Source organism: Loxodonta africana, chromosome 5 (genome assembly GCF_030014295.1).
Source record: "Loxodonta africana isolate mLoxAfr1 chromosome 5, mLoxAfr1.hap2, whole genome shotgun sequence".
NCBI classification, from domain to species: Eukaryota; Metazoa; Chordata; class Mammalia; order Proboscidea; family Elephantidae; genus Loxodonta; species Loxodonta africana.
This window is the reverse complement of record NC_087346.1, coordinates 144,059,205-144,076,957: the sequence shown is the minus strand read 5'-3', so window position 1 is coordinate 144,076,957 and position 17,753 is coordinate 144,059,205. Positions and strand designations below refer to the sequence as shown.

At 36.4% G+C, this 17,753-nt stretch overlaps 1 protein-coding gene across 36 annotated transcripts in view; it reads right to left on the bottom strand.

Moving 5' to 3' along the window:
- LCORL (ligand dependent nuclear receptor corepressor like) overlaps window positions 1-17,753 on the bottom strand; it is a 216,767-nt gene that overhangs the window by 32,602 nt on the left and 166,412 nt on the right. Inside the window, exon 6 of one of the 36 annotated variants that reach the window (XM_064286037.1) lies at window positions 1-10,570. The exons of the other annotated variants lie outside the window; for them this stretch is intronic. Within the exon in view, the coding sequence (XP_064142107.1) occupies window positions 10,461-10,570 (110 nt within the window). The 3' untranslated portion in view covers window positions 1-10,460. The remainder of the gene's footprint in view (window positions 10,571-17,753) is intronic. 36 annotated transcript variants of the gene reach the window in all.

Here is a 17,753-nt window from a genome sequence, read left to right as displayed (position 1 = left end):
TTTTGGCAAGAGAAAAGACTTTATATTTGCGACACATAAGCAATCTTTACATTTTAACGTTTTATATTTTACTGATCTAACTTGTATTTGACTGTGGCCATTAACTATTCATCTTATGGTCTTAGCAAAAGGGCATGTCTGGGATGGCACTATTTAGGAAAGAAAGACAGGAGGGGCTGGAGGGCCAAGGGATGTGAAGATAGAGACTGTGGCACATCCAATCTGTTACGAATCCACTCTGACCATCATTACTGGTCACTCCTCCCACAATTTTGCAGGAAACAACCATCTGCTTGCTCATCCAGGACTGCTTTGCACTCGCGGCTGCCCAGATGATGCTTTCTTTGGGAAGGTAGGAGTGGTGTAAGTTGTATACGCGGAGAGAACAGTAAAAAGGATGATGAGTAAGAGAGCTGAGCAGTTAGCATTTACTAGGACTAGCAACATGTGGCACATGTAAACTGTAACTCTATGTATAACCAATGCATTTTTTAGAACTCATGGTATTTAACTTATATTTTCAATTACTAAAATGTACAGTAGTTTAATGATTGCCTACATAATATGTTGTGGTTATATCTATGGTTGGATGAAGAATAATCAAAGTCATAACTTATAGTAATATAATTTTTAGGGAAAATAACCTGTTACAAAATGACTGCCTATTTGTTATTATAGTCATTTTTATTAGTATTATAATATTTACACAAATAAAACTTCAAAAATTCAGACATACTATTAATCTGACAAACTGCAGAGTCAAAAAGAATGACTAAACTATAAATTTAAAACACAGCAATAAATAATACTGTGAATATGTCTTTATTAACAGCTAAAAAAAAGGAAAGTTTAAGCTATAAAAAAGGGATCATTATTTTATTAAAAAATACATGTTAAACTATATACTTGAAAACTCAACTGGGTTTTATTATTACCATATGAATTCACCTAACACTTAAGTAACCTGGGAGATACGAGGTGAAAAAGTAAAACATCACACCCATAACCTCCTATGTATAATCCAACAATTATTTATTGTTTATGATGTGCAAAGCAGAGGTAAAAAAACGTCAGATGAAGTACCTGTTAGGATCTAGTGTGATGATTCATACAATAATGCTAACAGTGACAATACCAAACATATTTCAGGTTGAGGATAAAGAATGAAGAGTAAGTTGATAATGACCACAGGGCTGAGGGGTTGCTATTTTATAAACAGAGTCCATTGGTGCAGGCCTTTGACTTGAAGAGTCCTGAACAAAGTGAGGGTACCAACCAAGAAGGTATCTGGGGGAAATCTTCTAGAAGGAACAGTCTGTGCAAGGGCTCTGATGTGCAATCACTTATGCAATATTTAAGGAATGAATAGTAAAGAGGCCCAGGGTGGCTGGGATGGAGTGAGCCAGGCTGAGAGTGAGATGAGATTAGAAGCACTGCCAGAAGACATATCACATAAGACCCTGTAGGCCATGGTAAAACTGTGAGTTTTATTTTGAGAGAGACAGGAAGCCATTGAAGGGCTTTGAGCATAAGACTGACATGATTTTAGTGTATGGTTTTAAAGGATCAACCTGCTGTGGGGCACAGGGCCTGCATGGGGCTAAGGGTGGAGGCGGGAAACTGGTTGGAGACAGTGCTATGCTATTTCTCATCTCTGTTCATTCGTATGTCCAGCTAGTTTCCTCTGCCTGGAAGGCAACTAATTCTGCCTTCCTTCTATCCCCACACACATTCTCACCAATCTTATTTAGCATTCAGGTCACATCTTGTACTTGGTTGTCAGTCTTCTAGGTTCCAATACCAGCAACACTTACCTATATTATTTAGTATTTAGCGGGCTGTAGTCCAGGTGCTTATATACTTACCAGTGTTAGTCATCAGTCTATAAGCTATGTAAGGCAGTGTCTGTTTTGTTCACTGATGTGAACCACTGTCTACAATAGTGCCTGGCACACAATAAATTTCAATAAATATTTGCTGAATAGAATTTTGAAGAACTGCAAGAAATTCAGTATGGCTAGAGATTAGTTTGCCTGTAGTAAAAGTGTAAAAGTATCAAGTTTTTTTTTAAATGAAGTATCTTGCTTCAGTTTACTGGTAATCTCCCACTCCTTACGTATCAAAGCATTTACTCATGAAACCCATTACCACTAAGTTGATTCCCACTCACAGTGACCCTACAAGGCAGTGCTACTCTGCCTTGTAGGGTTTCCAAGGCTGTAAACTTTACGGAAGCGAACTGCTACGTCTTTCTCTCGAGGAGAAGCTAATGAGTTCAAACCACCAAACTTACGGTTAGCAGCTGAGCGCTTAACCACTGCGCCACCACAGCTCCCCAATGTACTTAAAAAGTCCCTCAAATATGCTAGGCGGTGGCATCATGTCTCTGGAAGTACAGCACATTGTTGGAATGCTCTTTCTACCTATTCAACGTGTCCAATTCCTACTTTGACTTCCCTACTCATCCTTAGAGATCCACATCTCCCCGAGCAGAAGCTCGTTATTTTCTCCCGTGGGTCAGCAGCATCCTCTGACGCTGTACTGTGTTACACTACATAAATACAACACTACGACACTATCGTGCAATTATTAATTTACATATCTTTTTCTCCCATGAGAGTGAATTCCTCAAAGTTGGAGATCTTACTATTCACTTGTGTTTCATTAAATCTAATACAGTATTAGAATCTTCTAAAGGAAGAACCAAATGCTGTTTTCTCAGTTTCATTACCATTATTTGTCTTTTCTAGTATTAAAATCTTACTCTTACTTCAAGACCTTTAAGACCATCTTCTTCAAGAAATGATTACTGTCCAACCCATATTCACGTTTATAACTGTATCCACTAATTTTGATTTTGCTCATGTTTTATGTACAGTTTGTAGCATATGAAACATACTTCCTCGTAAGTCTGTTAATTCCTAGTAAAAGTTACAAAATGAATTAATGAAATTTTCTTCAATGCTAAACTGTTCTAGATTGTTAAGATATTCAATATAAAATTATTCCACAAATAGGAATCACAAAAGGAGGTGCAGGGAGCCCCTTTTCTCCTTTACATAAACCCTGTAAACCAGCCATAGCTCCCTGGCTAGGGCGATATAGGTATTCTTGTCCTTTCAGGAGCATCCTTTGACTGCTGCTTTGACAGCCACACACAGCTCTGGTCACAGCTCATTCTAATCTTGAGGATGAGCTAGACCTATGCCCTGTTCTATCTTTATGATACACTCCTGACTCTTTCTCTGCAGAAACTCTAAACAGGGACCCAGATGAGAAATGCTTTAATCTTTTTTATTACAGTCCCATCTACAGATCTAGGCTGTCTCTGTTACAGGTTTTGCTAGTAACTAAAGTAACATATCATAATCTGTGTCTAGTAAAAATGGAAACTGTACTCTTTACATATTTGTCACCCATTGCAGTAGAGTCGATTCCGACCCATAGCAAACCTAGAGAACAGAGAACTGTCCCACAGTTTCCAAGAGCGGCTGGTGGATTTGAACTGCTGACTTCTTGTTTAGCAGCCATATCCCTTAACCCCTGCGCCACCAGGGCTCCATATTTGTCGCGTCATGTTAAAATTCTTTAATCAATGGACATTACATAGTGAACACAAAAAACATAAATATGTAAGTAAATAGCTCTGATGTACATTAAAGATTTTTAGGTAAATTTTAGTTATCAACAGCAAATTTCACTTTCTTTCAGCAGTATTACCACCTATACTATTTTGTGACTACTATTATTACTTCTTTGTGTTTAAAGCCTGTAGCTCAATAGCTAGAGAAAACAAAACCAGTTATCCCTAGGATTGTCTGAATTAGAAAAGCAAAGCAATAAGGAGAGACGGGGAGAGATTGGGAAGAAGGATGGAGAAAAAGAAAGATCAGGTTTATTTTCTTACTCCTTCTGATAATTTCTATCTAGCTGATTTATATCAGGATCACTCATTGGACAGGTGGCTATCACGTCATAACTAGACTGTTTTGTTTGATGTGTTTCTTCCCAAAGTCCTAATTAATTCAATGGATAAAAGCTAAGCATTTATTATTCTATATGCTCTAGGGTAATACAAAATAAGTAGAAGAAATAGTTTGACCTTGTACATTTTAGAGTCTAGATAGAAACATGGGATGGATTTATACGAAGCAAAAAGAGGTAAAATTCTTGAAGCAAAAAGTTAAGTGTAACAAGTTCAAACAGAAATACAAAAACTCACCAAAGCTGTTTATTTTTCTGTCATTCTAATTACCAATGCTACTGTTTTATGTATTATTACAACAACTTAAATTTTAAATGGACACACATCTCATGTAAAGGTAAAAACTCTAAAGAAAACTATAGTCAAAATTACCTTGAAAATTCTCTAGAGAAGTCAACACATGGGAGATCAAAACACTACCTCTCAATAATTGGACAATTGTTTCTCCCAGTGTAGGAAAGAATAAGCGATTTCTTTGGTTAAATATGTCATAGTTGACATGTGTTCAGAGCCCATATTGACGGAAGATGAATATCTTTAAATAACTTCAGGGTAGCAACGTATTATGGACTAAACTGTGTCCCCCCAAAACATGTGTTGGAATCCTAATCCCTATACCTGTGGATGTAATCCTGTTTAGAAATAGGGTTTTCTTTGTTATGCTAATTAGATTATATCCAAGTATCTAAGCACTTCTGAATTATAAAAGGAGCAGATCAGACACAAGGGAAGCATACACAGGGTAAGACTGAGGCTATGTGAGGATCACCAAGGAACCAAAGAATACCTGGGGCTACCAACAAGGAAAGAACTGACAAGGCGGAGACCCTGACTTGGACTTTTAGCCTCCAAAACTGTCAGAAAATCAATTTCTGTTTTTTAAAGTCACCCACTTGAAGTATTTCTGTTACAGCAGCACTAGGAAACTAAGACACAAGGTTAGCACTGTTGGATAGCTGCTCAATGGAAGGCATGTGGACATTAATGAAGAGAATAGCAAAATCATCTTCCATTTCATCTCACTCTGGATTATGCTCGCTGGATGGAATGGCAAGCAGAATTTCCCACAATTTTTGAATGTTTATTCCTCTCTCTCTCTCTGAGTACTGAATTCATATACATTACATGGGCATATGCTGCAAATCCAAGGAGAATATAACAGAGTATTAGTTAAGAGTGAGACTTCTGGACCAGACTGATGGGTTCAAATCCTGGCTCCTCCATGTTTAAATGTGTGACTCTGGGCAAGTTACTTAACCATTCTTAGCATCAGTTTCCATCTCTGTAAAATGGGGATGAAACAGTGCTTATCTCATAGGCTACTATGAGGTTTAAAGGAGCTCTTGTATGTAAAGAATGGTGCGTAGAACCATGTTCAATAAATATTAGTGATTATTGCTATTATAAATCTCTAAAGATTAAAATCCTAACAATAGAATTCTTTCCCAAACTTCTCATCTAGAATTGTTATGCTCTGTACCATCCCTCTAAGTTTCCAACTTTCTGTTTGAACTTCAAGGTCCAGCAAACGATACTGGAAATTTTTGATCAAAATGGCAAACTGAGCTGATGTGGAAAGGCCCTATTCCTTCTCCACACACATGGAAATGCTGGATAAATATTTACACCAAACATTTACAAAAATCACAGCCAAATTCCGAAGTAAGAAAAAGAAACCCCCAAGGTTCAGAAAACCAGGAGGAAAAATACAATTGCCTTTTCTTACTTATTTAACACCTATTCAAGCATGTGTATGTGTGTGTGTGTATGAAAGGAGAAAGGAGAGGGAAGGAGAAGGAGGAGAGAGAGACTGATTTAATTCATTCATTTGTATCACTGGGTTGTATTTAGTTTTTCACTATTACAATAATGCGGAAATGAACATTCTTGTAAATATTTTCTTGTGTTTACGTGCAAGAGTTTCTTCAAAATATACACCAAGAAGTGAAACTGCTGGACACTAGGACATATTTAACTTTAGTAGGTATTACCAAATTTCTTTCCGACATCCTTGCCAACATTTCGTGTTGAGATTTTTAATTTTTCCTAATCTGATGAGCCAGTATCAACTTGACAGCAGTGAGTTTTTGGTTAGATGAACTAAGGAGTTAAAGCTCCAGAGTCATGAGGGATACAAGCAATACTACATAAGAGCATCACATTGGCCAGGCCTTAACACTGGTATTTTCTTCCCTCAGTTGCCTCCCAACCCACATGCAATATTTTTTTTAAAAAGGGAGGTTACTGTTCTCCCAATGTGTTTTATCTAGTGCATAAATAATCTAGTACTAAGATCTAAGGTAATAATTAAGACTGGGTGCAAAGTCTTAGCTCAAGGATGTTTATTTGTGTCCTGTTTCTATAATATTCTCTAATCACACAGGGTATAAGTCACTATTATGTTTTCAAAATACACAAACACACACACATATATATACTTATAATACGAATTTAGAAACAGAAACATGCCTACCCTTGTGAGGCTAATCTTAAGTATTAAAAACAAATGAACGAACCAAATCCATTGCTATCCAGTTGATTCTGACTCACAGCACCCCTATAGCTATTATAAACCTGTAAGTCATTAGAAAGTTATTTAGAAAATTCCTGAACTTAGACATGGAAATATGTAAAGTATGTGAAGAATATAAAGTTGATTTTGATCTGGCATGCTGTGACAAAAGAAAACATAATTAATCTCTGTAAACTAGCCTTGAGACGTAAGTCTAAACAATCTCCCTAATCTCTAACTTTGAAGAGAAGATGTGACATCTGGCTAATCTCTAGTTCTGGAGAGAAGACATAACATGCTGGTCTTTGAGGTTGTGATCCTTATCCTTATTTGGCCCTTATCCTGTGAAGCCAAGGTGAGAATTTCAATATAAACCCTGAAGTTCTGCTCACTCAACAAGAGAAGGCAGAGGCAACGGGATCTTCCTCTAGTCTCTGAACTCTCTCAGAATACCGAGAGCCTGCTGAGACTGCCCACAGCTGCTGACCTTGGAACCTGGCTACGAGGGACCTCTGCTGACTTTGAGCTGTGGTCAAGCCTTCCTTCCAAGATCTCTTGTGAATGTACTTGTTAATTCTGATTCTTGGGTTCTAAAAGAATGCTGTGAAGCCTTTCTTGCGTGGCTTGCCATGACTACATTTGCAATAAACATGTTTATGCATGTCAAACCTAGGTACTTCTCTGTTAATTTCTAAGATTACAATCCTACATGAAAATTTAGGACTGTTAATCAAAAAATATTGGAAACTGCTTATATATCTGAAGATACAGAATAAGTTAAATATAATGTGATACTTTTACAAAATATAATACTATCCAGTTAAGTAAATCAATTAGACTCTTAAAATAATTCTGCAGAAAAATATTTACTAACACAAGGTATTTAAAAATATTAATTAAAAAAAAAAAAACAGGTTACAGAAGATTATTGTTTTCCCGTGGTGTCATTAAATTTGTTCTTTTATCTCTGTAACTCTGATAAACTTGGAGTTAGATCTAAAGCAAGTGGTTCTCAAACATTTTGATTTCATAATCCGTCTTCACTCATAAACATTATTGAAGACCTCAAGGAGCTTTTGTTTATGTGCTTTATATTTACTACATCTATATCAAAAGAGAACTAGGAAAACAGGACATAGTTCTAATCATTAATCAGGATGCAACGTAAGACAAAAAGATACAAAATAGAAGAGACATGAAGACATGAAGAGCAAGAGTAAGAACATCAAGTATGTTTCACGTTTCAACGCAACTGCAACAGGAGATAGAGAGCTGTAATATATTTGAAAAGATAATTTAATTTAAAGACATGCATCTTCAGTTTTAGGATCCATTATGACTCCCATGCAAAATAAGTGAAAAGAAACTGATTCCCAAACATACCCTAGACAACCTGAACAACACCATGAACAAAACAGAGACGGAGAGCTGGGAGAAGGGGGAGAGCAGGAGCGAGAAGGAAAACAAGAGGGGAGGGGAGAGTGGGAGGGAGAGGAAGAGTGGGAGAAAGATAGAGGGGGAAGAAGAGGGAGAGATCCTAAAAGCTGAGACAGTGAAGATTATCTACAAAGGAAAGACTATTAGTTGGGCAGCTACAGCATCACTGGAAGCCAAAAGACACTATTATAGTATCCTTAAAATGTTGAAAGAAAGTAAATTCAGCCGAGATTTGTGTACCCAGAAAAATTCTTTTAAGGACAAAGGAAAAACAAATGAGTTTACTACCAATAGACCCTTATAAGAGGAATTTCAGATCCCAGAAGAAAATGAGATGTAAGAAGGAATGGTCAACAACAACAACAAAAAGATAATTATGGATGTAGCTCTAAACAACATGATACAAAGTTATAATGTTTAAATTGTGGTGTCATAAAAAGGGAACCAAAGCACTGATAAAATGGCATAAGTGTCAGGGGCAGGTGATGAGTTAAAACACTTCAGGGTAACCACTAACATAATGGATTATATAACTTCAAAAATGGCAAAGGGAAAAAGGTGAAATGTGATGAAAAAACTCCATCATTCCAAACGAAAATAAGAAAGGAGAAAAAAATACATAACAAAGGGGACAAATAGAAAGCATAAAGTAAGATGACAGAAATAACTACAGGGGCGATGAGTGCTTTAAAAGGATACAGGAAAACAAAGCTAAATTTTGGTGGGAATTATTAATGTACGTGTATGCATGTGGGTTTATGCATGTCTCTGTGTGTTCAATTTGGGAGGTGTAGGGGAAGTTTTCCTAAGGAAATGATGTTTAAAGTGAGACCTGAAAAAAAACGAGTACAATTTTAGAAAAAGCGGTGAGGGTAGAGGGTAGCTTCTACACTTGAGTGTTCTGAGGCCAGAGTGTTATGACATTCAGGAAACTGAGAGAAAGCCAGCATGATGAAGAAGAAAGAGAGACCCAGACAAGACAAGACAGGCAGGCAAGGGTTAGACAGTGAAGTACAGTATTTTAGACTTTATCCTAAGGACAATGTGAAGCCATTAAAGGTTTTTAAGTGGTGAGAGGTATGCCTAGATTGGGAATTTTAAAAGACAACCTACTGTTTCCTCTATCCCTAGGGTCGGAGAAGGTTAGTTTGGAAGGGACGTGAGCTCATCTAATTGTATTATGTTTTGTTCTTCACATTTACTAAATCATGGCTTCTTCTCAGGCATGGAACATAAAGTTTTCTTCCACATGAGTTTAGCCTCAGAAAATAAAAGCTCAGCACAGAAAAACAAGAAGGAAATTTTATTGTCTTCATTAGTGGATACAGAAATATACCTTTTGAATTGCACTTTAAAAGCAGTTTGACATTTTCCTAACGGAATTAACAACAGACTTCATTTATAAACAGTGTAGTTAAGCATAATACATAACACCACATACGGCTCTCTTAATTACACTAATATCTCAGCTGACAGCTGTACCTACCTTGATCACAGCCGAGAAACCAGAAGATAACGGTAGTAGCAGCAGCAACAACCATGGATACTCAATGACTAACTATAGTACTGAAATTCATACATTCTATTCCACATTCTCTCAGATGCTCACTTGAAGACTATCATATTTTTATGCAAATAACGTGCACATTATATGTTTTTTGCGAACCATGCAATCCTCCTTGTGCATTATTTTCCTGGGCATGTCATGTGCATTGTATGTGTGGGCACGTTATTTATGTGGGCACATTATTTGTGAAAATACAGTAATTGGTATTACCCTCATACATAATTTGTTTAAAAAAAGAAGGCAATCTTACTCAAACCAGCAGACACAGTTTTCCAAAATTTTAGCCTACTGAGAGCAGTGTAATTTTTAAAAAAGATTTTATCTGTTGCCAATTAAAAAAAAAAAACAAACCTACTGTCGTCAAGTCGATTTCGGACTCAGAGAGACCCTACAGAACAGAGCAGGACTGCCCCGTAGAGTTTTCAAGGAGCGCCTGGCGGATTCAAATTGCTGACCTCTTGGTTAGCAGCTGTAGCACTTAACCACTACACCACCAGGGTTTCCTGTTGCCAATTAGTTTAAGAGAAAATAATCCTAAAATATTCAAGTTACTGTAAGACAGTGCAATCGTTAATATTCGTAAAAATGACCCTTAAAGTTCTACATGCTATTTAAGATAATATAAAGATATTTCAGAGTAGTTTCCATCCAAAATTCTAAAATAACAAATTTCATTGTTAAATATCAGAAATCCAATGGTCAAGCCTAAATTAGCAGCATTAGTTAGCTGTATTTAGGAATAGCGAAAATTTTTAATCCTATAAATTCAGTATGTCATACATTATGCCAAGCACTGGGGATCCAAAAATGAAAAGACAAGGTTCCTGCTCCTAAAGGTTTAGTACAGGGGTTTAACAGACATGCAAACATTCGTAAGGCAGTAAGAAAATTACCATAATGAAAGTTCTAGCAAAATATTCATTGGACCTCACAGCATAAAACTGTAATGACAAGGCCAATTAAGTGCTGTTTCCATCTCTGCCCACATTTAATCTTATTTTGTGTAGGCTTGGTAAATACTTCATAGTTGTCAAGGTAATGATAAAGGTCCATAGCTGCAAATTTCTTCCTGTACATGGGAATTTAAGAGAAGTGTTTACTTTCGAGTCAGGTTAAAGCTGGAAGCTTAAAAGACAAAACAAAGCACAACTTTGATCTACTCATGTTATTTATACTTGTTTCTTAGTGTACCTGGACAAAAAAGAACCACTGGCATTGACAATGCATGATTTACTTCCCTATCACTTTCTGAAGCTCAGAGTATTTATGCAAATCTGCACGACCTAAAGAGCACAAAGAAATACCTACTAATATTTAAACACCTGGATTGAAAACACAATGAAGAGGTGAATGGGAATGTTTTTCTCAGGGTAACTGTATTTTAAGTCAGTCTAGAGTTTGTGGAAGAGAGGGCAAAGATAATGAGGAGAGTGGAAACTGACTTAGGAAAACAATTAAGGAAAAACTGAAAAGATTATCACAGAAAACAGATGTTTGCAGAGATATAATAGTTTCAAGAATTGTTTACACTCCCAATATGTAAAAGTAGTAGTCTTTCTCATATTGTTGCAAATGTGGCAAAAAAAAAAAAACCCCTAAAGATTAGCATGGAAAAGTGTTTTTGAGATATAATCATTTCTATAAATATTTACAGTACTACTAACTAATAGATGGAATACACAGGAATAAAATCAAACACATCTGTGGAAAGAGAGGATGGAGAAGTTGTGTCCTCAGTCGGAAAAAGGCCAGCGGCTGAATGCAGAACAGACCATCAATTGGTCATACGCAACTTTAATATGAAGCTGATGAAAATTACAGCAAGTCCACAGGAGCCAAAATATGACTCTGAATATATGCCACCTGAATTTAGAGACCATCTCAAGAACGTTTTTGACGTATTGAACACTAATGACCAAAGACCACACAAGTTGTCAAATGACATCAAGGACACCATACATGAAGAAAGCAAAAGGTCATTAAAAAGACAGGAAAGAAAAAAAAGACCAAAATGGATGTCCGAAGAGAGTCTAAAACCTCCTCTTGAATGTTGAGTAGCTAAAGCAAAAGGATGAAATAAAAAGTAAAAAAGCTGAACAGAAGATTTCAAAGGGTGGCTCACGAAGAAAAAGTAAAGTTTTATAACAAAGCTTGCAGACATGAAGTTAGAAAAACAAAAAGGAAGGACACGCTCGGCATTTCTCAAACTGAAAGAACTAAAGAAAAATTCAACCCTCAAGTTGCAAAATTGAAGGATTCTATGGGGGGAAATATTAAATGATGCAGGAAGCATCAAAAGAAGATGGAAGGAATACACAGAGTCACAGTCCCGAAAAGAACTGGTTGACATTCAACCACTTCAGGAGGCAGCATATGATTAGGAACCAATGGTACTTAAGGGAAGACGTCCAAGCTTCACTGAAGGCACTGGCAAAAAAAAATCGCTCCAGGAATTAATGGAATACCAATTGAGATGTTTCCACAAACAGATGCAGTGCTGGAGGTGCTCACTGATCTATGTCAAGAAATTTGTAAGACAGCTTCCTGGTCAACAGACTGGAAGAGATCCATATTTGTGTCCATTACAAAGAAAAGTGATTCAACAGACTGGGGGAATTTTCAAATATCATTAATATCACATGCAAGTAAAATTTCACTGAAGATCATTCAAAAGCAACTGCAGCGGTACATGGACAGGGAACTGGCAGAAATTCAAGCCATACTCAGAAAAGGATACAGAACCAGGGATATCATTGCTGACGTCAGATGATCTTGGCTGAAAGCAGCAAATGCCAGCAAGATGTTTACTTGTGTTTTATTGACTATGTGATGGCATTCGACTGTGTGGATCATAACCAATTATGGATAACATTGCAAAGAATGGGAATTCCGGAATGGTTAGACTTGTGCTCATGAGGAACCTGTACAAAGACCAACAGGCAGTGGTTCGAACAGAACAAGGGAATATCAGGAAAGGTGTGCAACAGGGTTGTATCCTTTCACCATACTTCTTCAATCTGTATGCTGAGCAAAAAATCCAAGAAGCTGGACTATATGAAGGAGAACAGGGCATCAGGATTGGAGGGAGACTCATTAACAACCTGCGATATGCAGATGACACAAACTTGCATGCAGAAAGTGAAGAGGACTTGAAACACTTACTGATGAACATCAAAGACTATAGCCTTTAGTATGGATTGCACCTCAACATAAAGAAAACAAAAATCCTCACAACTGGACTGTAAGCAACATAATGATAAACAGAAAAAGGCTAAAGTTGTCAAAGATTTCATTTTACTGGGATCCACAATCAATGCCCAGGGAAGCAGCAGTCAAGAAATCAAAAGATGTATTGCATCGGGCAAACCTGCTGCAGAAGATCTCTGTAAAAGTGCTCAAAAGCAAAGATGTTACTTTGAGGACTAAGGTGTGTCTGACCCAAGCCACAGTGTTTTCAGTTGCCTCATATGCGTGTGAAAGCTGGACAAGGAATAAGGAAGACTGAAGAAGAACTCACACCACGGTGTTGGCAAAGACTACTGAATATGGATTGCCAGAAGAATGAACAAATCTGCCTGGGCATAAGTACAGCCAGAATGCTCCTCAGAAGCATGGATGCTGAGAATTTGTCTCATGTATTTTGGACATGTTATCAGGAAGGACTAGTCCCTGGAGAAGGACATCATGCTTGGTAAGGTAGAGGGTCAGCGAAAAACAGGAAGACCTTCAACAAGATGGACTGACACAGTGGCTGGAACAATGGGCTCAAGCATAACAAGGATTGTGAGGATGGCGCAGGACAGGGCAGCGTTTTGTTGTACATAAAAGGTCGCTATGAGTCAGAACTGACTTGATGCACTTAACGACAACTACTAAGTAAAAGCAGTATACTCACATTGTTACAGGTGAAAAAAAAGTAAAACAATGGGCAAATGTTTAAGAGAGATTTGAGCTTATTTATCAGAGGTGTCGAACAATAATGTTTTTTTCTTTACAAGCAGTTAGTGTAAATCAGTGCTATAATTATCATCTCTTATAGAAGGAAACCCTGGTGGTGTACTGGTTGAGAGCCAGGCCTGCTAACCAAAAGGTCAGCAGTTCGAATCCACCAGCCCCTCCTTGGAAACCCTAAGGGGCAGTTCAATTCTATCCTATAGGTTTGCGATGAATTTTTTGTTTGTTTTATGTTATAGAAGAAAAGAACCCTATATTGGGAAGGAAGCTAGGCAGGATACTCCGTTGAACAATTTCTTTGCTTATCTGGACATGCTGGTTTGTTCTTCTGAGAACTGTCTTTGCCTATTTTTCTATTGTCTTTTACTCATTGGTTACAGTTTTGTTTTGTTATTCTAATGGCTGTCACTTATATAAATTGTAAATACTGTCCCCAAAGCGGAGGTTTGCCAGTTTCACTCTGTTCACAGCGACTTTGTCTCCAAAGCTGAGGCTTGACAATTTCACTCTGTTCACGGCGAATTTTATAATACTTAAGGTATTATTTTGAGTTCATTAAGTTATTATCCCATATTTTGTTTTCAAAGTTTTAGTTTTGCTTTTCACATTTAGCCCTTTAACCCAACATGAATTAATTTTGCAAGTGGTGTGAGGTAGGGATCCATCTATTTTTTTCTCCATATGCATAACCAATTGCTTCAGAACCATTTATTCAATATGCTATCCTTTCCAGTGATTTCTAATCACATCTCTGTCTTGAACCAAAACCAAACTCGTTGCCATCAAGTTGATTCCAACTCACAGCAGCCTTACAGGACAGAGTAGAACTGCCCCAGATGGTTTCCAAGGAGTGTCTGGTGGATCTGAACCAATGACCTTTTGGTTAGCAGCCATAGCTCTAAACCACTATGCCACCAGGGTTTCCGTCTTGAACCAAGATTCTACCAGTATCTGGAGAGTTTCTGGGCTCTCTAATCTGTCCTACTAATGTCTATCCTGGACAATACTAATCTGTTTCAATTTGCTACACTTAATAAGACTTGCTATGTTTTAGGGCAAATCCCTCACAACCTTCATGTGGCTATATTTGGTTCTTTACATCTTGCTTACAAATTTTAAGATGAGCTACTCATCTTTTGCAATAAACCCTATCAGGATTTTTACTGGAATAGTGCTGGATATGTAAGTACATCTTCTATAGCCTTCTCATCCATTAAAACTGAAAACATTCATTTATGGGGTCCTCTTCAGTATCCTTCAACAAAGCTTTATAATGTTCTTCATAAGGTCTTACACAGTTCATTAGTTCCATTCTAAGGCGTTTTAATGTTTTCCCTGGTGCTGTAGCTGTTGTAGAAGAGATTTTTTAAAAAAAAACTAGATTGTCTAATTGAGTGGTTGCTGATACGTAAAATTCACACTGACTCTTAAGTATATCTTCTCTGAATTTTTCCAGCGGTTCTAAAAGTTTACCTAGTCTTCATGTTTTCTATTTAAAGAACCATATTGTTTATAAACAACCACAATTTGCTTATTCTTTCCTTATCTCATTATTTATTCTCATATTTTTACCATGTCTTTCTCATTATGCCCTCATATACGTTCACACACATAAAAGCATCTCATAAAATTTTGAAAATCAGTGAAAGTGTGCATTTTTGTTTTGTCCTTTACTTCAAACCATTAAGTTATGGTGTTTTTGGTAGTTTTCCAGTAGGTGCCCTTTATCACGGTTACCAGAGTGGCCATCTAGTCTTGGTTTTATAAGCATTTATCATAAATCTGTATCAGCTTTTGTAGCATAATTTGTTTATTAAGATGGTATCATTTTTCTTTTTTAATTTGATAATGCGGAAGATCACAAAGGTTTTTCAAATCCTGAATCATCTCTGTAGTCCCGGACATGATTTGCTAGGTTTTTGTACTTCACTGGATCCAATTTGCTAGTATTTTATCTAGGACTTTAGCACTTAGGTTTGTAAATGTGACTGGATTACAACTTTCTTTTGTCATCCTTGTTTGCTTCTGACATCAACGTTATGCCACACTTTCTCTCTTACCTCTCTTCTGTGGAACAGGCTTCTCCAAAGAATGGCAAATTATCTACTACTTTAAGGTAATATAAAGTTACCTGTAAGACCATTTGGGGTTGAGAATTTTAGATTCATGGATTAGACTATCCATACATCTAGTTATTATACAAATTATCCATATTATTTATGGTTAGATTATCCATTGGGTTTATAGATTAGATTATTTAATTTGAATAAAGTAACTCACAAAATGAACAAGTAACTTAAATGAGCACTATGAAGATGTTATAGAGTGAAATAATATGAATAATGTAAACACAGAAGCAAATAAAAAAAAAGAAGTGACGCTGCTAATTCTGGTAGGAGCTCTTTAGCAACTATACTATGATTAAGAACACTGAAATCAAGCCAAACATTTTTTTAAATTCTTAAGAAAACGATGTGAAATATGGAGTTATACATTCTCTCATTTCTAACAAAACTCTCCCTAAGTGTATATGGTATAATAAAATACTGGCGGTAAAAGTCTTCGTGGTTAGCATTTAAAAATTGTTTATAGCATTTTTATTTAAACCTTAAAAAATTTTAATTTGTAGAAAGATTACTATATATAATGTATTAGTGTGTATACATGCACACACACACACACAAATGCACTGAAAGGTTATTTTTTTTCCCCCCTGATTTGGTTTACAAGTAGGCAAGTCTAGAGACCACCAGTGAATACCACAGCAAAATAATCTTGTAAATCTGATCTTTTCACTCTCTGCTTAGAACAGTCTTGCAGCCCTCTGTGGACTTCTTTAGAAGAAAATTTGAAATTCACAGTATTTCCTACATGGATGGCGTTCTCATAATCTGGTCCCTACCTACTTAGCCACATCTATTACCATTCTCCCTCTTGCTTGCTACACTACAAGACTAAATGATTTCTATCTTAAGAATTCTGAAATCACAAATGACAATCAACCAGAAAAATTAAACTAATCAAGAACACTATTTGATGTACAGATTTATATCCATTAGCATTTTTCTTTTCAACCTTGGGATGTTCATATATATATATTTGTGACTTTGCCTGGAATATCACAATAATTTAAATAATGTACATATTGTTGTTTTTTACATACTTGGACCTGCCTTACCACTTAAAGTTCATGGAATCATAGAATTTAAAAACTGGAATTTTACTTTTAAAATGTCATCTATTCCAATTGCTCATCTGATGCTTCTGAATTGCTCCAATGATGAGGAAACCAGGGAACCATTTTCTCCTAGGGGTCCCTACCCCCTTTCTACTTTAAGAAAGGTCTAATCCTTAGAAATACTATTTCTTATGTGAATCTGAAATCTGTTTCTCTCTAAATTCTAGCTAGTGATTCTAATTCTACTCACTGGATCATACAGAGGAAGTTCATTCCTTCTTTACTGTAACAGCCCTACAAATATTCATAGACCGATCTCATGTTACTTCTAAGGCATCCCTTCTGTGGTGAGGAACAGGAGATAGAAGAGTATGAAGACATGGTGTTTGAGTATCTTTTATGAGTTCATTATTATTATGGCCATATTATAAAGTAGGAAATTAAAGTTCCAATAGGTAAGTTATTTGTTAAGTAATTTAGAAGCAGCAGAGCTGAGATTCTAATCCCCAATCTGTCAGATATCAAAGCCTATGTTCTATTCTTTTTAGTCAGGTAAACTTCCTCCCCTGAAGACCGGAGACATAAAGGGGTACAAAGATGGAAAAGCAAAACAGAAAAGATTCTGAAACCTCTCTCTGCTTTCCAATTTTCAAAATTCCCTGTACTGATACAATTTTTCCTTAAGCTTTATATCATAGTCATCTTTGACATTTCTGTCTTAAAACCTTATCTAATTATTACCTTAAATATTTCTCAGATCTTTCTACATAAACATAAATAAACTCATACAACTTAAAATCAGGGAATCAAGAAAATTTTTTTTTTCCATATTTCAGTCTCTCTTAATTCTAATCTGTTTTACACACAGAAAAGACTATCTTCTTTAAATATTGGCTAGTATACACTTTTTTGGAGCCCTGAATTAATACCACTGCCTTCTGGGATCAAATTTAATGTTGACTTTTTTATGGCTTCAAAGTCTGACACCACCATCCCTAAATTCCAAAGCTACTTGTTCTCTCTTCTCCAGGCAAATACTTATTTGGCATCCTCCACACCCACTTAAAAGACTCTTGGTTCCATTAAACTCAATTAGATAAATCCAACATAGCTTTCACCA